The sequence below is a fragment of the Dermochelys coriacea genome, chromosome 7 (assembly GCF_009764565.3).
Source record: "Dermochelys coriacea isolate rDerCor1 chromosome 7, rDerCor1.pri.v4, whole genome shotgun sequence".
NCBI classification, from domain to species: domain Eukaryota; kingdom Metazoa; phylum Chordata; order Testudines; family Dermochelyidae; genus Dermochelys; species Dermochelys coriacea.
In genome coordinates, this window is record NC_050074.1 from 60,426,023 (window position 1) to 60,450,188 (window position 24,166).

At 54.3% G+C, this 24,166-nt stretch overlaps 1 protein-coding gene across 8 annotated transcripts; it reads left to right on the forward strand.

The window, feature by feature from the left end:
• The first annotated feature begins 1,207 nt into the window (after positions 1-1,207).
• Positions 1,208-21,026, forward strand: PAOX (polyamine oxidase). 8 transcript variants are annotated; one of them, XM_043518163.1, is made up of 7 exons: positions 1,208-1,325; positions 9,188-9,677; positions 10,825-11,024; positions 17,420-17,675; positions 18,651-18,763; positions 19,454-19,652; positions 20,592-21,026. In XM_043518163.1, exons 2-7 carry the CDS (start codon positions 9,205-9,207, stop codon positions 21,007-21,009), a joined length of 1,659 nt encoding a protein of 552 aa, XP_043374098.1. In that variant the 5' UTR covers positions 1,208-1,325; positions 9,188-9,204; the 3' UTR covers positions 21,010-21,026. The 8 variants fall into 8 exon arrangements, 7 of the variants coding, with proteins under 7 accessions (XP_043374098.1, XP_043374097.1, XP_038266826.1 ...); XM_043518162.1 differs by lacking the exon at positions 1,208-1,325 and adding an exon at positions 1,589-1,725; XM_038410898.2 differs by lacking the exon at positions 1,208-1,325 and adding an exon at positions 8,108-8,175.
• Positions 21,027-24,166: the final 3,140 nt, after the last annotated feature.

Here is a 24,166-nt window from a genome sequence, read left to right on the forward strand (position 1 = left end):
AGGGCAGGGTTACATTTCAAACAGTGACATTGGCACACTGTTGCTAGTGGGGGTGCTGAAAGCCAGCCCTTTTACCCCTGTCTGTCCGTGTTCCTCCTTCCCCCCGGAACAGGGCCGTGTCTATGGGAGGGGGGTCTGGACAAGGGTAAGGGGGCCGAGGATGGGGGCAGGTGCAGGGCCAGCAGCCGGGATCCGGGGCCCGGGGCTGGCAGCCAGGATCCCAGGCACAGGGCCGGGAGTGCAGCCCTGGGTATGGGGCGGCAGCCAAGACCCCGCAAGCAGGCTGGAGCAGAGCCCTGGGCTTGGGGCCGGCAGCTGGGACTCTGCGCTGGGGGCCAGAAGCAGAGCCCCAGGCGTGGGGCTGGGAACCCACATGTGGGGCCAGGAGTAGAGCCCCGAGTAAAACCTACGGGTACTGCAGCACCCCCCCCCGCACCGGTAGTTCCTGCACCTGTTTTCAAAGAAACAAAAGATTTTCAGAGGAGGGAGGAGTTTCCTTCAAAATGTTATTATTTTTCAACAATTGCAATGAACATTTTGGACTTGAACAGAAAATGCATGATTGGTTTTTCAGGTTCTTGGGGTCTTTTCCCCTGTTTTTTTGCGGTGGGGGAGGAGAAGAATGACTCAAAACCTGGCAAAGGATTGACAATTTGGGCCTTGGTTCATTTCATCAAAATTTCCAGGAAAAAAACCCCAACAAAAGCCAACATTGTTCTCCACCAACCCACTTTTCAATCCCTGGCCTCTCCAGTCCCTGTTTGTGGCGCCCCCTGGTGGTGAGTGGTGGCTCGGCTGCCCTGTATCCCAACGCCTAGAGCAATGGTTAAAGCGTGTTGCTGGTCTGGAGCTGAGGATACTGCCCCTGAGCAGAGGAATCTGGAACAGTTGCCCTGGCGAGCTCCCACACAGCATTGCTTGTGCAAAACCCACTGTGGTCTGAGCCCTTGGCCAAGCCTAGTCTGATAGGGCCCAGCCGGGACCCTCCGCCCTAGCACTTAGCGCGCTGGCTGTTGGCGGGGGGTCTGTCTGGTGGCGTGTATGCTACTGCTCGAGCTCTCTAATCAGCTGCTCAACAGGGTGGGGTTGGGATCTCTGCTCTGTGCCGAACCGCTGATTGGTGGCCAGCTGGCAGTAGTCTCCATGCGGCAGTGGCACTTCAGCCTGGGTGGCTGGGGATTACCTGGGCTCCCTCAGGCCTTGGCCTGAAGGAACGTGCTGGTCGAGAACAGGAGAGAGGTATGAATGAGGAGAGGAGGGTTAGGGGCATCTCCCTGCCAACTACAGCTTACAAAAGACAAGCCAAGGTGGCGGGGCATCAGCAGGTGAGAGGTTGCTTTGTGCTTCTTCGTTTGCAGCCTTGCTGTTCTCGGGGAAGGGGGCAGTCGGTCATCCCGTTGAGGACAGGCCAAGAGGAGGCACAGGCTGCAAGCAGACCTTGTGGGGAGCCCCAGAGTACAGCCGGCTGTCATTGCTGGGCAGGCAGGAGCTGCCTATGAAAGGCAAGTGCACTGAAAACGTGTGGGACCACAGAATGACTGGCTGTTTGCCAACTGGGTGTGTGTGCCTCACACCCAGCCTGTCTAAACCGCAATGGGTGGGACGGCTGCATGCTGGCAACTAGTCTGTGCCAGCCGGGAGGACAATTCACTCCTGTTCTTTGGGGTGAGATTGTCCGTGGGAGGAGCTGTTCCTGCTGACCTATGGGGTTGTGTGACCGGTGAGGTAAGGGTGTATCTAGCCACACGGCTGTTGTGTCTTTGTTGTTAAGAACATAAGAACGGGTCAGACCAAAGGTCCATCTAGCTCAATATCCTGTCTTCTGACAGTGACCAGTGCCAGGTGCCCCAGAGGGAATGAACAGAACAGGTAATCATCCAGTGATCCATCCCCTGTCACTCATTCGCAGCTTCTGGCAAACAGAGGCTTGGGACACCGTTCCTGCCCATCCTGGCTAATGTCATCGATTGACCTATCCTTCATGAGTTTATCTAGTTCTTTTTTGAACCCTGTTATGGTCTTGGCCTTCACAACATCTTCTGGCAAGGAGTTTCACAGGCTGACTGTGCGTTGTGTGAAGAAATACTTCCTTTTATTTGATTTAAACCTGCTGCCTATTAATTTCATTTGGTGACTCCTAGTTCTTGTGTTATGAGAAGTAGTAAACAACACTTCCTTATTTACTTTCTCTACGCCAGTCATGATTTTATGGACCTCAGTCATATCTCCCCTTAGCCCAGAGGTGAAAGTAAGCCGGTATGCCTTGGTACGGCATACGGGCAAGTAGCAGAGGCGAGTTATATGGGCTCGTGGCTCCAGCAATATTGAGGGCCGTCCGGCTCCACTAATGTTCGGGGCTGGGTCTCCCCCCGGTCCCACCTGCTGCCCCCCCAGGCCTGCCCCGAGTGTCCCCTGGTTCCCCCTTGCAGCCCCCCTGCTCCTCCCTGGGTCCCAGAGCAGAGCGTCCCTGTCTCTCCCCTGCAACTGCATGCTGCCTCCCTGCATCAACTGCCGCCTCAGGGTCCTAGTGCCCCACTTTACTACTGCCAGGGCAGGCTGCCCTTCCCCTGCCCTTCCCCCTCAGACCCTTTCATTTTCCACCAGTACAGTCACCCCCGCTGCCTGCAGTCACCATTCCTGCCCCACGCTGGGCAACGGGCAGCCCCATCCCCCACCCCCAGTGAGGCTACAGTGAGAGGCAGCAGCAGGGGACAAGGTGCACAAGTGATGGCAGTCCCCGCCCAGCACCCACCACAGGGGAAGTGAGGGAGATTCCTGGACCTGAGGGAGGCCCTAGGAGCACATGCAGTGACAGTGGTGGGGGTGCGGGCCGCGGGGGCATGGGTCTAGGTATGCCTGCATGTGTGCACCGATGTGATTGGGTGCATGTGTGTGTGCAGAGGGGGGCTCCCTGAGAAGCTGCAGGGAATTGGGGTTCAGGAATTTTACCCTCATTGCCAATACAGGAGCCCACTAACCAGCCGATGCTGGCGTAAGACGCATCCATGCACCCCTGTCCCTGGGGAGGCCCCACTTACTGTCAGAGGGCAAGTCTCTACTCATGGCATAATTATTAGCTCTTGTTTGCACAGAGCCGGGAGACGCTGGCTGCTCCAGTGACGAGAGGGAGGCAGGGCACCGGCCAGGTTGGGGAGCTGTGCTCTGGGTGACAGCGTGTCGGGCTGGTTCCTGGGGCGGGTGATGGGGTTGGAAGGGGAGGGTCTGCATGCTCCCAGGCAGGGGTCCGGGTGAACCACCCTAGCAATACCAGGGCCCTTTGGGAAGAACAGACACTTGCCCTCTCCCTCTGAAGGATGGGCCCTTAGTGGAAGAGCAGCTCAGTCCTGGGCCCTGGCTGCTTTGCGCTGCTGGGCTGCCCTGACAAGGCAGCTCAGGACTGCCCTGTCACAGGGGTGCCAGGGAGCAAAGGCTCAGCAAGGCAGCCTGTGATGGGTGGGGCAGCGGGTGGCAGGGCAGGACAAGGTCACAGAACGGCATAACTGAGAGCAGCCTTGAGGGTGAGGCTGCTCTCAGTTATGCTGGGCTAGTTTCGCCTTGCAGCGGGCCCAGGATCAGGGAGCAGAAGGGAGGCACAGAGCCAGCTGTAGAGTGATCCCGAGACTTTAAGAGGAGGGGCTGGTGTCATGCAGGTGGAGGGGGCTGGCTCCCCTCAGACATGAATGGCCCCTGTGCTGACAGTTGGGCTCCCCCCGGCCTTGCCCGTCAGATGAGGCTGCTGGTGCAGGGAGCACATGCTGGCTGGAGACGTGCAAGGGTCCAACCCAGGGGGGGCCTTGGCTGCCCCCCATCCCTGCTATCCCCCAAAGGGCTGGGCCTCAGGCGGAGCCCACAGCTGCACAGGCGAGCGATCCCCAGGGACAGCAGCAGCGCTGGCCAGGTTGAGTCAAACGTGCTGGGCACCAGGCCATGGCTCTCCCCCGCCGTACTCCTGCTGCAGCCAGTGGAGGGTCCAGGCCGCTGGACCACACCCCGCGCAGAAACAGGCCTTGCCCATCACCGCTAGGTTCCCACGAGGAGCTGAGCTAGGCAGCTGGATTACACATGACGTCTTCACCTCCTGCTAAGTGCCAGGAGGGGTTTAGTGGCTTCGTAGGAGAGATCTTTGCTCTGGAGGGAACAAATGCAGGAGTCATGATTGTTCCATTGCGTCATGAACAGGCAGAGCCTCAGACAGGATCCAACTGCCAAGGAGGACAGGTCGCCCGACAAGAAAGCTGCAGTCTGTCCCCATTAGTTACAGAGAAAAGCTGAGCTCTGTCTAAACACACTGACAGGTCTGCCTGTGCCTGCCCAGGGACACAAGTGCCAGCTCAGTCGCACACGTGGGGAATACGCACGCATGCTGATCCAGATAGACACACACACATACACTGCAAGGGACAAGTGTGCACACCACACCGAGGGAGCACACACTCACACGTACACAGAGAGTACATGCATATACACACATGCACACGCACAGAGTACACATGCTTATACACACACAGAGGGAGCTCCCTTGTGTGTACACACACACACAGGAGCACCGCATGCATGCACATGCACACACACAGATGAGTACCACACGCATGCTCATGCACACACACACACAGAGTACCGCATGCACATACACACACACACAGAGTGCCACACGCATGTGCACACACACACGAGCACTGCATTTGCGTGCATGAGCACACACACACAGAGGAGTACCACACACACGTGTGCACGCACACACACACAGAGGGAGTACACATGCATACAGACAGACAGACACAGAGGGAGTACCGGGCACACACACACGCACACACAGAAGAGTACCCCCCATGCACATGCCCCCACACAGAGTACCACACACATACACAGAGGAATACCATATGAGCACACACACACACAGAGGAGTACCACACATGCGTACGCACAGACACACACACACACACACACACAGGAGTACTGCACATGTACATGTGGGAACTAGGAGTGCGGGGGGTGCTGCAGCACCCCGAGGTTTTATGAGGGGCTCTGCTTCTGGCCCCCAATGCGGGGTCCTGGCTGTTGGCCCCATACCTGGGGCTCTGCTCCCGGCCCCATGCCCGGGATCCCAGCTGCCGCCCCACGCCTCTGAGATCCTGGCTGCTGGCCCCGCCTCCACCCCCAGCCTTGGCCCCCTGTGACAAAGCAGGACTGTTCTTAACGTTTCCTCTGAATATTGTGGGGGTGCCTCAGTTTCCCCTATGCAGTTCTTAAGTATCTAGGTGGTGGGATAAGGGTGTATGATTGTTGCAGAGCCCTAGAGGGCAGGTGTGTGCATGGATCTGGACACAAAAAATGGCAGACACCCTTTTTCCTGGCAACTGATGGCCTGGCCTTTCCCCCCTGCAAGGTGAGAGCTAACGGGTAGGAGAACAAAGGAATCAGGTGCCCTCCTGGCCCGGGAAAGGGACAAAGCCCAGAGGAGGAGGGGCTGGGGAGAGTTTCAGTTTGGAGCTGGCTGGGGACATGGAGTGAAGTGCAGACAGGGTTGTCTGGCTCACTGCCCCCCAAAATGGACCCAGATGAGGAGTCCTGTTCTCTGCACCTACAAGCTCTGGTTTAGACCATGTTCCTGTCATCTAATAAACCTTCTGTTTTACTTGCTGGCTAAGAGTCATGTCTGACTGTGAAGTTGGGGTGCAGGACCCTCTGGCTTCTCCAGGTCCCCGCCTGGGCGGACTCGCTGTTTGAAGCGCATGGAGGGGCAGAGGATGCTGAATGCTCCGAGGTCAGACCCAGGAAGGTGGAAGCCGTGTGAGCTGTGTGTCCGGAAGACAGTCTGCTCACAGAAAGGAAACTTCCCCAGAGTCCTGACTGGACTCCGACCTGGGGTATTCTATCTGCTACCCAAGATCCATAAATCTGGAAATCCTGGACGCCCCATCATCTCAGGCATTGGCACCCTGACAGCAGGATTGTCTGGCTATGTAGACTCCCTCCTCAGGCCCTTCGTTACCAGCACTCCCAGCTATCTTCGAGACACCACCGATTTCCTGAGGAAACTACAGTCCATTGGTGATCTTCCTAAAAACACCATCCTAGCCACTATGGATGTAGAAGCCCTCTACACCAACATTCCACACAAAGATGGACTACAAGCCGTCAGGAACAGTATCCCCGATACTGTCACGGCTAACCTGGTGGCAGAACTTGGTGACTTTGTCCTGACCCATAACTATTTCACATTTGGTGACAATGTATACCTTCAAATCAGCGGCACTGCGATGGGTACCCGCATGGCCCCACAGTATGCCAACATTTTTATGGCTGACTTAGAACAACGCTTCCTCAGCTCTCGTCCCCTAATGCCCCTACTCTACTTGCGCTACATTGATGACATCTTCATCATCTGGACCCATGGAAAAGAAGCTCTTGAGGAATTCCACCATGATTTCAACAATTTCCATCCCACCATCAACCTCAGCCTGGACCAGTCCACACAAGAGATCCACTTCCTGGACACTACGGTGCTAATAAGCGATGGTCACATAAACACCACCCTATATCGGAAACCTACTGACCGCTATTCCTACCTACATGCCTCTAGCTTTCATCCAGATCATACCACTCGATCCATTGTCTACAGCCAAGCGCTACGATATAACCGCATTTGCTCCAACCCCTCAGACAGAGACAAACACCTACAAGATCTCTATCATGCATTCCTACAACTACAGTACCCACCTGCTGAAGTGAAGAAACAGATTGACAGAGCCAGAAGAGTACCCAGAAGTCACCTACTACAGGACAGGCCCAACAAAGAAAACAACAGAACGCCACTAGCCATCACCTTCAGCCCCCAACTAAAACCTCTCCAACGCATCATCAAGGATCTACAACCTATCCTGAAGGACGAGCCATCGCTCTCTCAGATCTTGGGAGATAGACCAGTCCTTGCTTACAGACAGCCCCCCAATCTGAAGCAAATACTCACCAGCAACCACACACCACACAACAGAACCACTAACCCAGGAATCTATCCTTGCAACAAAGCCCGTTGCCAACTCTGTCCACATATCTATTCAGGGGATACCATCATAGGGCCTAATCACATCAGCCACACTATCAGAGGCTCGTTCACGTGCACATCTACCAATGTGATATATGCCATCATGTGCTAGCAATGCCCCTCTGCCATGTACATTGGCCAAACTGGACAGTCTCTACGTAAAAGAATGAATGGACACAAATCAGACGTCAAGAATTATAACATTCAAAAACCAGTTGGAGAACACTTCAATCTCTCTGGTCACTCGATCACAGACCTAAGAGTGGCTATCCTTCAACAAAAAAGCTTCAAAAACAGACTCCAACGAGAGACTGCTGAATTGGAATTAATTTGCAAACTGGATACAATTAACTTAGGCTTGAATAGAGACTGGGAATGGATGAGTCATTACACAAAGTAAAACTATTTCCCCATGGTATTTCTCCCCCCCACCCCGCCCCCCACTGTTCCTCTGATATTCTTGTTAACTGCTGGAATTAGCCTACCTGCTTTTCACCATGAAAGGTTTTCCTCCTTCCCCCCACTCCTGTTGGTGATGGCTTATCTTAAGTGATCACTCTCCTTACAGTGTGTATGATAAACCCATTGTTTCATGTTCTCCGTGTGTGTGTATATAAATCTCTCCTCTGTTTTTTCCACCAAATGCATCCGATGAAGTGAGCTGTAGCTCACGAAAGCTAATGCTCTAATAAATTTGTTAGTCGCTAAGGTGCCACAAGTACTCCTTTTCTTTTTGCGAATACAGACTAACACGGCTGCTACTCTGAAAAGAGTCCTGACTGGCTTCCTGGGAGCAGTTCCAGAGCATCGCCCAGGGACTCTGTGACACCCCCTTACCTCTGTCCAGGACCCGCCCTCCCGTAGACATGGCCCTGCTCCAGGGGGTGGGGAGGGCGGACAGAGGTAGAAGGTTGGCTCTCAGCACCCCCATTAGTAAAAGTGTTCCAGCGCCACTGTTTGAAATGTAACCCTGGCCCGGGGCTCCCAGCTGCTGCTACCACAGCCCTAGCCCCAGGCCTTTAAATCCTGAGTTAAAGGGGCCTGGGGATTTAAAGGCCCCGCCTCTTCCAGTAGAGGCCATGCCTCTTCTGGTTGAGGCCCCTCCCCCTCATCAGGACTCCGTAGTACTGGTAATGCCAAGGATGGAGACCGCGGGCGGCGGCGGGGCCCGCCCCCGGGTGCTGGTGGTGGGCGCGGGGCTCGCGGGGCTCGGCGCTGCGCAGCGGCTCTCCGGCTCCCGAGCCTTCCCCCACCTGCGCCTGCTGGAGTCCACGGGCCGGGCCGGGGGCCGCGTCTGCTCCCAGCGATTCGGTACCCGCGGGGCGCTAGGCCCCGACCCGGGCGGGGGGGCGGGGGGGCAGCGTCCGGCGGCGGCGGCGGCTCCCTGGGGCAGGGCGCTGGGGAGCGGGGGCGGCCGGGGGGGCGGCCGGCTCTGGGGCAGCGCCCCTGTGGCGTCCGGCCGCCTCTTGCTCTGCGGCCCAGCGTGTGTCAGTGGGTGGGGGAGGGGGTTGCCCCTGGGCTCTCTGCCTTTGAGTGGTCTGCGGGTGAACGACCCCCCCTCCCCCCCCCCCCCCGGGAAACGGGCACCCTGCCCACGACTAGTGAGAACAACCACCCTGGGTGCCTCTTAACCCGCCCCCTTACCCGCTAGAGATCAGGGTGAGACCTGTTGTGGGGGCGGCGTCCCTGGGCCTGGCTGTGTGCCAGGCTCTGGGGCAGCATCTCTGGGGTACGGGGTTGGGGTTCTCTGCCGGGGGGGGGGGCAGCAGGCTGGGTGTGTCTGTGCCAGGCCGGGGGGTGGCATCGCTGGGACCGGGAGCTGGGGAGCTGTGCCAGGCGGGGGGCAGCAGGCTGGGTGTGTCTGTGCCAGGCCAGGGGGTGGCATCGCTGGGACCGGGAGCTGGGGAGCTGTGCCAGGCGGGGGGCAGCAGGCTGGGTGTGTCTGTGCCAGGCCACGGGGTGGCATCGCTGGGACCGGGAGCTGGGGAGCTGTGCCAGGCGGGGGGCAGCAGGCTGGGTGTGTCTGTGCCAGGCCGGGGGGTGGCATCGCTGGGACCGGGAGCTGGGGAGCTGTGCCAGGCGGGGGGCAGCAGGCTGGGTGAGTCTGTGGCAGTGCTGTGTAATGTTTCCCCTGCCTCCTAGGGAGTGAAGTGGTGGAGATGGGTGCACACTGGATCCATGGGCCCTCCAAGGAGAACCCTGTCTTCCAGCTGGCGTCCGACTACGGGCTGCTCGACAAGGAAGCCATGTCCGAAGAGAACCAGCAGATTGAGGTGGGGGGCCACCCCTTCCTGCCCACGGTTTTCTACTCCAACACGGGGCGAGTCCTGAACCCAGAGCTGGGGGCGGGAGTGAGGAACCTGTTCTCCACCCTGCTGGACCAGACGCACAAGTTCCTGCACGTGCCGCAGGTCTCTGTGCCCAGTGTGGGTGCGTATCTGCGGAAGGAGATCGCCCAGCAGGTGAAGGAGTGGACGGACGATGACGAAACCAAGTGGCTGAAGCTGGCTGTCCTCAACACGTACTTCAAGCTGGAGTGCAGCGTGAGTGGGACCCACAGCATGGATCACGTGGCGCTGGGGCCCTTTGGGGAGTACACCATGCTCCCCGGCCTGGACTGCACCTTTCCTGGGTGAGTAGAGCAAGCTGGGGCTGGTTGCGCTTTCTCAGTGCTTGCAGGCTTTGAGAATGACCTGGCGCAGCATCTGCCCATCATAAGTAGAGTTCCATGGAGCGGGAAAACCCAGCTTCCCCTTCCAGGCTCTGCAAACAACCCAGCTTCTGCTTTTAAAAATGGCCCTTCAGAGCAAAGGACTGGCTCCTAGCCCGCAGCGCAGGAAGCTTGCAGTCCCAGCTGGCCCTGCCTGAGCCTGGAGCTGGCAAGGTGAAGGTGGGCTGGGCTTTTTCCCATGGAAGGCAGTAGGAAAGGCTCTTGCAGGTGTTGCATTGGGCCCAGTATAACTGGGGCTGCGTCCCTTGTTTAGGAGGAGTTGAGAACTCTTTCCCGAGCCTTAAAACGGGGAGTGCAGGCAGGGGAGCATTTCCACAGTGCTGTGTCTGTGGACAGCTGGGAGCAAGGCCCTGGCCGCTCAAGAAGCGTGGGGTGCAGTTTGCTGAGCCAAGGCTCAGTGCCGCTCAGCAGGCACAGGTGATCTCTCACTTGTCCAGGGTGGGCTGGTGTTACCCTGCATTGCCGGATGCTTAGCTTGTCCCCTATGTCTGTGAAAGAGGTAATAACACTACCAGCTCACTGGGCGGCAGGGTGCATAGCCCAAGGTGCCAGCGGCCCTTGTGGTGGTGCCGTTTTGGGGCACACTGCCCATAAAAAGAGAGAGCCCCCACCCCTCCACCTCTCTAGGAAGTTGTCTCCTGCTGGCGTGTGTGCCCATCTGTGTGTCTGTCTCCCCCACCCCTCTGCTTCCCTCTCCAGGTATTTCTCTGGTCTGCCCTGCACAGAGGAAGCCCAGCAATCATACAGTCGCCCACGTGCTGGGGCATCCCAGTAGTCCAGGGCAGTTCCAGCAGCAAGGGAGGCAGTGAGGGGGTGTCGGGCTCCCCAAGGGGAGCCAGGCCCATGGCAGAGAGGGGGTGAATTAAAGCTCACTCTGCTGCCCCTCTCTCCTAAGCCTGGTCTGGGGCACTGGTGCTGCTCTGGGTCTTTCCCTGTGGGGAGGCAGCTGAACTTGCGTGTGGGTCTGTCTGAGCTTGGGGAGGAGGCCAGTGGCCCCCCAGCGAGCCCCAGACTGATGCGCTGGTGCTGGGCGCTTTCTTTCCCACAGTGGCTATGGAGGCCTGCCGGACTGCATGCTGACCTCGCTGCCCAAGGAGAGCGTGGTGTTCCACAAGCCAGTGACGGTGGTTCGCTGGGGTGGCTCCTACCGGGAGGAGAGCCAAGAGGGGCAGACGTTCCCAGTCCAGGTGGAGTGCGAGGACGGCGAGAGGTTCCTGGCAGATCACGTCATCATCACAGTGCCTCTAGGTGAACCGCCTTGCGCCCCCCCCCCCCTTGCTCCCGAGCGCCTCGCTCCCAGCTTTTCCCACCGTGGCCCCTCTCTGGTGAACCAGACACTGCCCCGTGTCTGGGCTGGCTTGGCCGGGCCCTGCCTTGCCTGGGCTCGCTGGCCTGTCTGCTGCCCACGGGAAGGGCAGCTCTGCCCTGACACCCCAGCTGTGGCATTGTCCCTCCTCCCAAACTGAGCCCTGGTGAAACCCCATCGCGGGGTGTTACGCCAAGGAGGAAGGAGCTCTGGTAATAACCCAGCCTCCACGAAGGGGCTCTGTGCAAGAGAAACCAAATTTCAGTGCATTGTAAAACAAGAGCACAAACCGGCTTTGATCAGTCCGACAGACCCCAATCCCCTCGCTCAGCTGTCCCCTGGGATGCGCTTTGCTAGATCTCCTGGCCCCAGGGAGTCTTCAGGGCAGAGAAGACCCAAACCTCCAGTGTCAAAACCCAGGAGGAGAAAGCCCCTTGGGTGGCATCTCTCTACCTCCTGAAGAAGCTGAGGGGCCCATGCCTAGCTGTGCAGAGAGCACAAGCTGGGCAGTACGGCATTCCAGCACCCACGCCTGGAGGGGATGGCAGGATAAATGGGGGCAGCCCTTGTGCACCCTGTGGGACTGAGAGAAAGGCCTTCCAGCTGGTCAGACTTGGGAGGCTTCCCATGGGGAGGGCTGCCCGGGAAGGGCACCCAGATCCGTGCCCTGATGCTGGGCGAACCCAATTGGCAATGCAGGAGCTGGTTCCCGCAGGGGGCGGATGTGGGAGCTCCACTGCATCCACCAGCCCAGAGACCCAGTGTGCAGGGCCCCTGAGGACAGAGATGTGGCTGCACATCTCACCAAGGACCCTGGAGACAGCCTCACTTTTGGAGGCTCCTTGATGGATTGTCCATCTTGGCCCAGTGGTTCCTACCATCCAGGCCTGCCCTTTGCCAGATGATCACAGACACCAGCAGTGGGTCGCAGTGGCCACAGCAAGGGCTCATGCCCTGCGACAATGAGGTGCCTGCAGATCCAGCGCCTGGGCACGTGTTGTGCTTGCTGCTTCAGCACCAGGGTGGATTTGATTTAAATCAAATTGATTTAAATCATGATTTAAATCACTAGTTAGGAAGACTCGGATTTAATCATGGATTTCTACATAAAAGTGCATTCTTGTTGGTTGTTTCCAACCTGAAGATCCTGCATGTTCAGACATCTTTCTTTCATCATCTTCAACGCAGCTTCCTCCTGAGAAGGAACACTTCTCGTGATGTTGTTTCATTCGGGCAACCAGGCCGTGCATTTCTTTGTTTGCATTTTGCACACATGCCTGTCTTACCCACAGGTAGAGGAACTTCATTAAAATATTCCCAAACTGGGTCTCTTTTACAGCCTGCTGCCAGTATAGGTTTTCCCTTCTAGTGAGAGAATGGTATGGTAGATCTCAAATCAATGAAGGCTATACTAGAAAGACCTCAAGACTTCTGGAATATGCTGCTCAAACAGTTTCACTTCTGTTTCTGCTGCCTGTCCCTCTCTTCTCACATTTATCTCCAGACTTCGTCTCCTTGTCCAGATCTATTCCGCCCCCAACAATCTTCTATTCATTGAACTTTTTGAAACTTTGCACTTTTAGAGAGAGGTAAGGGATTGACTCTGTGTACACAAATTTGCAGAGGAACAATAGGGTTGCGGTCTGTTATTTCTCACCTCTAAATATTTATTTATTTATTTACAAATATTTTTGCTGTTAACAAGCATGTTATCTCTGGAGAGACAAATCCAGTTTGAGAACTGCAAAACTAAGCATCTCTGATGGTGTCTTCTAGACTGATAGAAAGATTAACCTAAATAATCTATACAGAAGCCCCTGGAATCCCATAAGATTGGATCCCTAATCCATGAACTATTGAATCTCATTTACAAAACTTTTCTTAATCATTACATGAATATATTGTCTCATACTATAGAATTAGAATTTATAATCCCTATTCCATGACAAAATGTCTGAGCTATAATGTATCTTAATTAAAACTATCTTTAGATAGGTTTTTTCCTCAAAAAGCATTTTATCAAAAAAATCCAATTTAAATAAAATCCGATTTAAAAAAAATCGATTTAAAAAAAATCATTGATTTTTATCCACCCTGTTCAGTACCCACCAAACATGTGGCTCTGGGCTTTGCCAGCCACGCCCACCCTCGCCAGCTCTGCCCTGCTGCAGCAGGGGCACTGACAGCCCCACAGGCGCAGCTGAGCAGCGCAGGGATGGAGTTCTCCCAGCCAATGGCCCAGGACCGGAACTGACTCCCAGGAGCAATTGGATGGGTGTGGAGGTCGGCCAGGTCCCTCTGCCCTGACCTGGTCTCCCTGCAGCAACCATACGCTCAGGCTGTGGATGAGGCCGAGACGTTGGTGCTGGGTGGCGTCCATGCCATACTCAGTTATACAGAGGCCTGGGTGGTTAATGACAAAGGACCCCAGGCTATCGCAGCCATGCATCCAGAGCAGAGAAGTGGCCATGGCCACTTCAAACAATGCTTGTGTCTTTTATAAAGAGCCAGGACTTAGAGGGTGCTGGGATGGCTGGTAAGGCTGCCAGGAGGAGTGTATGGGTCAATCTGCTCTCTGTAGCAGACACCAAGGAGAGAGACTGCAAAAGGGGAGTTGGTCTATCTCAGTGTGCCGGTGCCCAGGTGAGGTGGAGCCCATCCAACAAGGGGCTGGGAGGCAGCTCTGCGAAGGGCACCATGAGGGGAAGAATCGCTGGCTGTGGCTGCTGCAGCAGTGCCAAGGACAGCAGCAGATTAGCTTTCTCAGACCAAGCCCAGGAATTGACCCCGCTGCCAACTGGGTGGGACCTCAGCGAGGACAGACAGCTGTCAGCCAGGATGTGCCAATTCACCACATACAAGGGGAACTGAAACCCCAGTGGGCTTGGCAAAGTCAGGAGGTGGAGCACATGCTGCTCAGCGAGGGAGAGACGCAATGAGATGTCAGCTGTGCTGAGTGGCCCTTGGCAAGGGTGCGGAGCAGCTGCATGAGAGCTGAGGGGATCTGCCGAGGAAAAGCAAGGGTGGTGGCCATGTTTGCTGCTCTGGGAGAAGTGCAGGAGGCTGGGATGTTTGGGTCCTGCCCACCCTGGCAGGGCCTCCAGGCAGTGCCTCCTGGCTGGCTAAGGGGAAAGCCTTGGTACTTGGAGTTGTTTCAAAGTGCTGTTTGTCGCCCGTTTCAGCCCAGCACTGGAGAAGGAAGCTCTCTACATCCCAGCTGAGTGTGTGAAGGGCTGAGAATGCCCCATCCACATCTCAGCTAGCCAAGGAGTGCTCCCCCAAACGGGACACCCTTGATATCTCTGCAGCAAAGAACCCCTTCCCTTAAAACTCTTTCTGCCTCTACCTGTCCTACAGGAGCGAAACATGGCCCAAGCCCATTGGCTCCCCGCTGGCAGGGCTGGATTGATGGCTTCCTGCCCCACCCCCAGCCAAGCAGGGGCAGGACTAACTGCAGACAGTCTGGGGATTAACTCTAGCCTATCTGGCGGGGTCCTGCTCTCTCCCCTGGTCAGATCCCTTCTCCAGCATTCAGGAGGCAGCAAATACTTTTCATCATTGTTCGGTTCTTGAAAAGAAATCATCCAGTAGACTTGCAATGTCCAATTCAGAGGTAGAGTTCTTATGAATGTGCAGAAATGCCAAGTGATTTAGATATTCTTGACCCATTGTTGTTCTCAAATAATTTTTCAGTCCACACGGGAAACTGAATGATCACTCAGCGGTGCAGGTTGTAGTCGGAATTGCATAGCACAATTTCAGGAGAATTGTAACTTTTGACATGTCACTCAAGCCTGCATTTTGTTTCAGAAATTGCTTCACTTTGCTCACTGAATTAAGCTGGCGATTTCTCGATCTGCAAATATCACTCAACATTTCTAAATGAAGAGAGAGCCTCTTCGTGTTATTGTCACCATGGAAAGCTTCACTTATTGGGACACTGTCCTGTTTCGAGCCATTTTCTGCATCAGTTATATGCTTCTCCAATTTTACTGGGAATGTAAAGCTTTTCATTGAAAACCTCTGTTCAATGACAGCTTTGCAGGCATAAATGATCCTGACATATATTTGATGAAAATACTGTTTGGGGTCACTGAAAGTGTGAGGAAGGCTTCCTTGGTCAAGCCCTCTTTGTGGTTTGTGTTTTCTCGGGAATGTGGGATCATCTAAATAAAGATTTCTTGCCTTATCTATGGTTGTTTCCCAGAAGTGATTGTATGATGAGTTGGTGCTCACCCCACTCAACACCTCTTGCAACAGGCCAACTTTCTTCATAACGCTTGCCAATGACATGTTTAGGTTTTGAATTTTTGCATTAACTTTTTCTACAGAACCCATGCATTTCACAAGAACTGTTAGTGTAAGGTGCGTTGAAAAAGATTGAAGTTGCTTCGAGAATCCACTGCATTTTGAGCCAAATTCATCTGAAGAGTGACTAAATTCATCCAGGCAGTTCATCATGGCCTCGTAGTTGTTGAGCAGTGATTTAATGCTGCTGATCCTTAGTGTCGATCTTGTTGGGCACAATGGTCGTAAAGAAGGCTCCCCTTCTCTCTGAATGCTGCCATATGCTTTGGTGACTCCCTGAAGGCATTGATGAGATCTTTCACCATTGAAAACATATCACGACATTCTGGATGCAGGGCATCCGGCGTAGCAAGGTTAAGGGAATGTGCAGCACAATGCAGAAGTTCTGCTCTTGGCTCTTGATCCTTCACCGTGGCTTGGACCCCAGTAAATTTGCCAGACACGTTACTGGCTCCATCGTAACACTGCCCCCGGCAACTGGAAAAGGGCAAATCACGCCTAAGAAGCATATCTTCCACAATTTTGAAAAGAGAAGCAGCATCCATTGAGTCAGTTTGGTAAAACCCAATAAACACCTCATAAATCTCCCAGTCTTCGCTAGAAAAGAATCTTAAAGAAGAACTTACTCGTTCTTTTCTTGACGAATCAGCAGTCTCATCCATTACAATGGCGTAAAACTTAAAAGCCTTTATCTTTTGCACAGTTTCTCTTAGCACCATCATTGCCATCATTTTGATTATTTCGTTAATAACCTCATGTGACAGTCACTTATATTTTGTGCGACTAGGCCACTGTCTCAGTTCCTCTGAATCTGTGCTGCGAAGCAACAAGGGCTGCATCAAATTTGAACCACTCTCATTAGGTCCACGTAATGCTATGCCTTGTTGAGGTAGGTGCTGAACACTGTTAAAAAATTTGTACAGTTCATTCCTAGCTGACTCTGATTCTTTTCTGTAACTGGCTGACATTAGTGCAGAAACATTTACCTGCGATTGCAGAGCAGCCTACTTCATTACCGCTTCCTTGTGACAGGAGGATTTTTCGTGTGCTGTAAATCAGAGACAATATTAAGATCTTCTTTTCAGAACAGTTTTTTCTCTGTCTAATTTTCTGTTGTACTCCAAGCACATAAATCTTGATAGCCAAGATTGCTGAAAACTCCTGTTCTTACCTTGTCGTTTTGCCGCATCTTTCTTTTGTATAGCTTCATTTGGCAAGCTGGGTGTCGAACTCAGGCCGTCACTTGCTGAATGACCCTTTTTTTTTTTTTTTTTTTTCCTTTTTTTCTGGGTAACTTTTTATTAAAAATTTATCCATTGTTGATTATTATTACTGGTCTTACAAATCGAGAATTTGTTGCAGGGATAAAATAAAGCTACAGTGCACCGGGGCCACAAGATTGCGAGGGCCAATTAAAAGTGGAAAGTCAGCAGCAGCACTCGCCTGCTTCAATATGTTATGTGTTGTCGTACGCTTACACAACCAATTATATACTTTATTTTAAAGAATATAAAATAATCAAGGATTGTGGTAAACACAATCATCCCCCAAACTGAACGCCGAAGTTGCGTGTTTTTTCCCTCAGGCACCCAAACAGTATCCGGATGTCTTTCAAATGAATCCGGATCAGGGCCTTATTTGTAAGAGATGCAACGGTGCAGAGTGGGTAAATTCACGACACAAACTTTCAACCTTCTGCTTAGACGATGACGAAAATGACACCAGTCTGCATCGCAGTCCCGCGTCATTGTCATCAGTGTGTTTGCAGACTGTCTGAAGCCTGCGCGTCGCGAAAGCACCTTGATAATTTAGCCTGCTTTCACGATGCAGGGTTGCGCTACCTTAAGAAATAGGGTTAAGCGTATCCTTCAAGTTGATGCTCAGTGGACAATTGTGAACAGAGATATTGTTCACATCAAAATGTATGTAAAATATAAGCCCAAACATGGGTGGACCCAGGCCCACGGTTCTAAACATTGGTGGAGCACGGGCACCACGGGCCCATATAACTCACCGCCTATGTTCGTAGGGTTCCTTAAAGAGCATCATGAGACCTTTATCGACCCTCCGCTGCCGCCCCGGAAAGCAGACGCCATTAGACAGCTGGGCTTCGGGACGAACAACAAGATCTTCCTGGAGTTTGAGCAGCCGTTCTGGCCACCGGACTGCCAGCTGATCAAGGTTGTCTGGGAGGACGAGTCTCCTCTGGTAGAGGCTGGGACTGACCTGCAGGCTGGCTGGTTCAGAAAACTTATCTGCTTCTTAGTCCTCCAGCCACCGGAACGGTATGTGGGGGCCTGGGTTGGGGCGCAGTAACTGGCTTCTGGGGGTGCTTTGGGTTAGAACAGATGGTACATTTCAACTCATAAGAATGCCACACACCTGCCCCACACTTCCCTGTCATTCAGGGGACTGGTTCATGGCAGCATTGTGGCCTCTTCTCACTGGAGCCATCCAGCAAACTCTACCCACTCAGCCCCTTGAGAACTGTCGTTACCCAGCTAAGTGGGCAGGATGCCAGGGGCCAAATACTGGGCAATGAATGTTACTGACCGGGATTTGCAGAATTACTGCAAATTACTGACTTGCAGAATTGATTCATCCACTGCAGTTTATGTAAAACCCTTGGTTTTTGCCCTTTTAGCAGCACAGAGAATTCTCTGTGTGTGGCCCAAGTGTAACTGTTGCAGTGTTGGCCTCCTGAGTCTGCCGACAGGCAGCTCCAATGCTGCTCAGAGCTCTGCCAAGCAGCAGAGTGCATCTGTAACCCTAAGAGCCCTTAACGCCCACTGGCGTAGGTTACACTATCTCCCATCAGACCTTCCAACTCATTCCACCCACCCCTCCGTTGTCACAGTATTAATTCAAAGGGTTCTGTCACCCCTAAAAGCATGAAAGCAGATCTCTTACCACCCTGAGTGTGCCCTGCTCCAGCAGAGTTCTGGCTCACAGCTATCCTTAAGTGTGCCAGTCTCTCTTCAGTCAGCATTTTTCCCCTGCTCCCAGTGGAGTCTTGGCTATTTCTTACCTGTTCCAGTGACTCACCGCACCTGGGAGTTTTGGGCCACAGCACCTGCCAGCTGTGCCTCAGTTTCCCTGCTGGCTGAAGTGCTGGCCCGCAGCTTTCCCACCATTCCCAACAGTCGTCTTTGCTCTCAGCGGAGTTGTGTCCCCCAGCTCTTTACCTAGCTGTACCAGGGTCCCCCCATGCCTAGAAGAGCCTCTCTCTGGAATGAAGCTGCTCACTTGTCTTGTCTTAGATATGGGCACGTCCTCTGTGGCTTTATTGCTGGGAAGGAATCTGAGTACATGGAGACCCTCAGTGACGCTGAAGTTCTTACGGCCTTAACAGATGTAATCCGTAGACTAGCAGGTAACCCCCTTACTGACCCACATGTGAACTCTTCAGTCCATTGGTCTGAGCTTTCAAAAGGACTAGTGATGTTGTTGGGGCCTCGCTGCCTGGGGCCTCAGCTTGACTTGCCTTAAAGGGACCTGCTTTTCAGCAAGTGCTGGGCACCCTCCTCTGGAAATCAGGCCTCTCCCTGGTGCCTCCAGCTGAGGCCCACCAAAGCACTAGCCTCTTTTGAAAATGGAGGCCATGAACCAGGAGCCGAGCGCTCCACGCCGCCAGAGCCCCACCGTAGGAAGCGAGCCACCCACCATGCGGAGGGAGAGGTCGCCTGGGGCGATGGCGGCCGTTGAAATTCCAGCTTTGCTGCATTAGTTGAAGTGTGAGGCCGCGCATCGGTTCGCAGAGCTGACTGCGGAGGTAGGCGCCTGTAGGGTGTGGAACGGTGAGCTGGGCTCTTCAGCCATGTCCCGGTTTGTAAATGATGCATAAGCAGATGGCATTATCCCCCTCCTCGTCTGCTAGCATACTCTGGGTGGGATCCCAAATTACCCCTTCCTGCATGGCCCCTTGTTGTTCACTTTGAAGCCCTGAACCTAATGTGACTCACCTGGTCTGGTTGCTAGGGTGAGTTGCAGATCAGCTCTGCATGTCTGTGCAGGGTCCTAGCGCCTGACGTCCTATGAATGCTGCTTGTGTTCTGAGATGCAGGTCCCCTTGCCGGGTATTCAGCTGCTGTGTTTGTGGTTCAGGGAACCCCCACCTCGCCCCGCCAAAGAAGGTGCTGCGGTCTCAGTGGCACAGCGCTCCCTACACCAGAGGCTCCTACAGTTACGTGGCCGTCGGCAGTTCAGGAGACGACATTGACGCGCTGGCTCAACCCCTTCCCGAGGATGCGGCTGACCCCCGGGTAATGGGTTTGCTTTCATACCTGGGTACGGTAGCAAAGGAGTGCAGTGTTCCTTCTGCACGGTCTGTGGGGTGAACAACTGCAGTTGCCATGCGGGCCTGGAGATGGGAATTGGCTGCCTTTGTTTGATTGTGACCGTCCTGTCTGATGTCTGTTTTCCCCCACGGTCTCTCGCTGCTCCCTCTCTTCTGACTGGTCAGGGCCCAGCTGCTGCATTGTCCCCCTCTGCTGGGGTATGGAGCATTTTCTCCCTGGTTGGCTGGCATAGCAAGGGGCATTGCAACAGGCTTCGCCGCCATGGGGAAATCTCCTCCCTCGCACTAGTGCAGCTGGAGCTCTGGCAGGGCTAATGCGGGGATGGACGGCACACCAGATGCTGGCATTTGTCGCCTGTGAGCAGGGCTAGACGTGCTGATGGAAAAAATGCCCAATCCCTGCTGCAGCGCAGCACCAGACTAATGGCTGCAGCATTGGCGCATGTGCCAAGGGAAATGGGGAGGGCAGCTTGGCATTGAAATACCCAGGGAAACCACTGCTTAACAAAGCCCCGTTCATCAAGAGCTAAACTAGGATGTGGGATCTGGGCCTCCCCCCAGCCATAATGAAGCTACAGGGCATGGATATATTGCAGCAAAGCCCGTATGGATGGTTCAACAAAATGCCATAGGCACCATGACCCTGGGCAGGTCACTGGGACATTTGCTGTACCAGCATGGGAAGTGCCATGAGAGGTGTGGTATATGTAGTGCTGTGCATGTACAAAGCTGTGGCTGCAGTGGGGATCACCCTGGTAGTCCCCCTCCCTGTTTCTGTGGGAAGCTGGATGATGATCCCTGAAAGGGGCCTGCAGCCACCTTTCCGCGTGAGTCTAAGAACAGTGTGATTAACGCTGCAAGTGCTGTTCTGTGCTCACGCCTGCTTCTGCCCTTCCCATTGCAGCCACTGCAGGTTCTCTTTGCCGGAGAAGCTACGCACCGGACTTTCTACTCCACCACGCATGGGGCCCTTCTGTCGGGCTGGCGGGAGGCCGACCGTCTGCTCAGCCTGTATGACACGTCTGAATCCCACCAGCACAAGCCTCTGCTCTGATGCCGCTCGTTTCTCCTGCTGCCAGGATGCGGAGGCCTCTGGTTTCCAGCTCATTCCTCAAGCTCCAATTCCTTCTGTCCCCTGCCGTTGTCAAGGGAAAGGGGTTAGTTTGTGTCTAGCCGGCGCGCCCGCTCATCAGACTAAAGGCTGGGTGGCTGTAGGCTTGAACCCAGCGCTGGGAGCTGCAGCACCCCCATGGACGAGGGTGACTAGGGAATTGAAACGCCACCTAACTATGCAATGGAGTGCTGTCAGTAGAAACGAGTAAATCTCTATTGTTAGGGCTTTGCGGTTGCAGCTTGTCTTCTTTGTCTGCTCCTGAGAGGAACATGGTAGCCGGGATACTCCTGAGACAGGTGGCATAAATGTGTGACTCACATGTCAGGCCACAAACCCCGGTCGCTCCTGAAACAGGTGCTGTAAATGTGTGACCCAAGCCCTGAACACTCCTGAGACAGGCGCTCTAAAGTTGTGACCCACACGCCAGGTCACAAGCCCCAAACACTCCTGAGACAGGCGGTGTAAATGTGTGACACACAAGCCCCAGTGAAAGCAACAGGCAGAGCCCTGTTCTCTCCAGTGAGCTTGACTTCAGCTCTGACCACATGGGACATTCCCAGCGCTAGGGTGGGAAGTCAGCCCATGGAAAAGGCCTGGTAGCCCCATATCCAGTATGGGCCTGTGCCCAAGGTGGGGGGAGGATAGAACTGAGTGCTGTGCCCCTCAGCCTGCCCCATGGACATCAGCAGCAAGTCCAGGTAATACAGCCTGAGGGAAACCTAGGGGCAACCACCTCTCTTGGGCCATAGCATGAGTTCTCCATTGTCTAGGACAGGGGTGGCTAACCTGAGCCTGAGAAGGAGCCAGAATTTTCCAATGAACATTACCAAAGAGCCATAGTAATACATCAGCAGCCCTCATCCACTACCCTGCTTTAGCCCCCAGCATCTCCCACCCACCGGCAGCCCCACCAATCAGCGCCTCCCACTCCTTCTGCCCGCCACAATCAGCTGTTTCACAGTGTGGAGGCTCTGGTGAGGAGGAGTAAGGGCATAGCGGTCTCGGGGGAAGGGGTGGAGTGGTGGCAGGACCTGGGGCAGAGCAGGGGGTTGAGCAGTGAGCACCCCACAGCACATTGGAAAGTTAGCATCTGTAGCTCCAGCCTCAGAGCGTCTTTGCTAGGAGCTGCATATTAACCTCTGAAGAGCCGCATGCGGCTTCGCAGCCTCAGGTTGGCCACCCCGGTCTAGGAGTTCGTTCGCCCCCTCCCTGTCACTGTGCAGATAGGAGGGAGAGGAGCACTTGGCTCTTGTTGCTGGTGCTCAAAGGCCTGGAACATGCTGCTCCTGTTCAAAGCAGAGCAGTTCCTGGGGGCCGAGCATCCCCTCCCCTTGCCAGCAGGAGACACCCCACGAATCTTGCACACATGTCCTGGAGTGTGAAAGCATGGTTTGGCCTCAGCTTATCTGATCCTTGGAAAAGGTTAGTGTCAGGTTAAACTTCCTCCAAACTCGGCTGGGCTGTTACCCACTCAACCTGCCTGGATTTAAGCCACATACAAGCCAGAGGCTATGGAGATGAGCTGCGGGAGCCAGGACAACAGCAGCTGAGGCTGTGGTGTACTCAGGCAGTGCTGCAGGGGTGGGAACAGCAGGGCCATTGATGAAGCTAAGGTTATGGAGTGGAGGTGAGTAAAGGGTGGAGTTAGTAGGGACAGACATGCAGCCGTGGGTGGAGACTCTTCTCACCCAGGAGAGATGGTGTCCAGTGGCTTCAGTTTACTTATCAGAAGAGGCATGGAAAGGGCAGTTTCTGCTTGTAGCCAGCGGGACCCCCACAGCAATGTGACTGTGCAAGAGGGGACTAGGAACACACACATGTGCACCCCCAGCACTCTGCTGAGCTGGAGGAGTCAGCCCAGCCCTGTGAAGAGACAGGGGGATTTAGCACCAAAGCCCAAGGAGTCGTTGACAAGAATGGCAATGTAGGGGGCATAGGCAGTGGGGGCAGAACTGAACTACAGAAGGGGGTAGGGGCTCATTTTCTATCCTGCCAGGCTGCTGGCCTGAAGATCCTGGAGCACAGAGAGATAGCAGGGAAAGGAGGAGATTGTAGGCATGAGGAGCGGGGAAGAGAATCCATTGGGACAATCTAGGACAAAAGGAGGGAGGCCTGAGCTGGACACTTGGTAAAGGGAAGGAGGGAGGGTCTGAAATCAGCATGGGGCGGTGGTCAGGAAAGGAGCAGCCAGCCTTGACATGGCGTACTGTCCTGTCTAGAATGACACTGGGAACAATTCCATTTCACAGCCATCGCCCCGCTCTTGAGCCAGGAACCCTAATGCCCTTCTGTCCCCCTCTCAGAGCACTGTCTGCTGGTCACGCTGAACTGCCAGCTGCTGTGCAATGTCCCAAGGACAGACTCATCAGAGAATTTGCTACAAGAAGCTGCTCAGGCAGTAAATCACTGCAGAGGAGTGCCCCATCTACCATGCTATCAGGACCAAGGTTCAGCCTGCTGCGAAGAGAGCCCCTGTGGCCAGCAGCCAAAGCTGCTGTGAAGTGAGACTGCACCTCTTGGAGCTGGAACAAAACAGACCCAGTGGGGCTGTCGCCTGTAACTTAGAAATGAGCTCAAGCAATGCCAAACAGGCTGCTGCCATGCACAATGGGGGTGGTCCCACCACCCCCACTCAGAGATAAAGGAGGGAGGAATGAGGTGTCAACAGCACCCCTTAGCCTTCTCCCAGCAGCCTTGGCACCAGAGTTGCATGTTTCAGGCAACTACTCTGAGCCCCAGCCCTAATTCTTAGCAAACTAATGCATTGCCATTCTGTCGGTTGACCCTCCCCTCCTTCTGCCCAATGGGGAGATAGACTTCTTCGACCAGAGGTTCTCACACTGGGGGTGCAGAATGTATTCTGGGGAGCACGAGAAGCTTTAGGGGAAAAAACCCACACTTTACACCTTCAGAGCAGGGCAGTCGCAGAGCGGTGGCTGCTGTGCGGCACTCAGAGTTGGGGGGTGTAAACTACTATGGACACAAAGAAGGGAGGTGTGATCAAATAAGTTTGAGAACCATTTACAACCGCTATTTTCAGACCTATAGCACAAGTTCAGATCTGACATGCACTTAAACCCCCATAGACCAAGCCTGGTTAGATCTGAACACATGAAGCCCAGTGCTGCTCCCCGCTAAGCCAGTGCAAACTCTAAGAAACCTACTGTAATGAAGTGGTGAGTCACGTTTCGATCCTGTAGCAATTCCCTGTCATGTGAGAGTCTATGTATTTTTTCTGGCTGGAGGAATCTTACCACATACCTCTCTACATTCCCCTGTGTACATGGTATTGGCCACATTGAAGGAGATCTGCATGCTGGTTATTTCCTTCTTTTCACACTTCTAGCAAAAGGACAAATGTTGCC

Excerpts from the sequence above, each read along its gene's own strand:
- PAOX (XM_038410895.1), top strand. The coding sequence starts at position 8,188 with ATGGAGACCGCGGGCGGCGGCGGGGCCCGCCCCCGGGTGCTGGTGGTG. Across the intron at positions 9,678-10,824 it reads CTGGACTGCACCTTTCCTGG|TGGCTATGGAGGCCTGCCGG; the intron begins GTGAGTAGAGCA and ends TCTTTCCCACAG. Across the intron at positions 19,653-20,591 it reads AGGATGCGGCTGACCCCCGG|CCACTGCAGGTTCTCTTTGC; the intron begins GTAATGGGTTTG and ends TTCCCATTGCAG.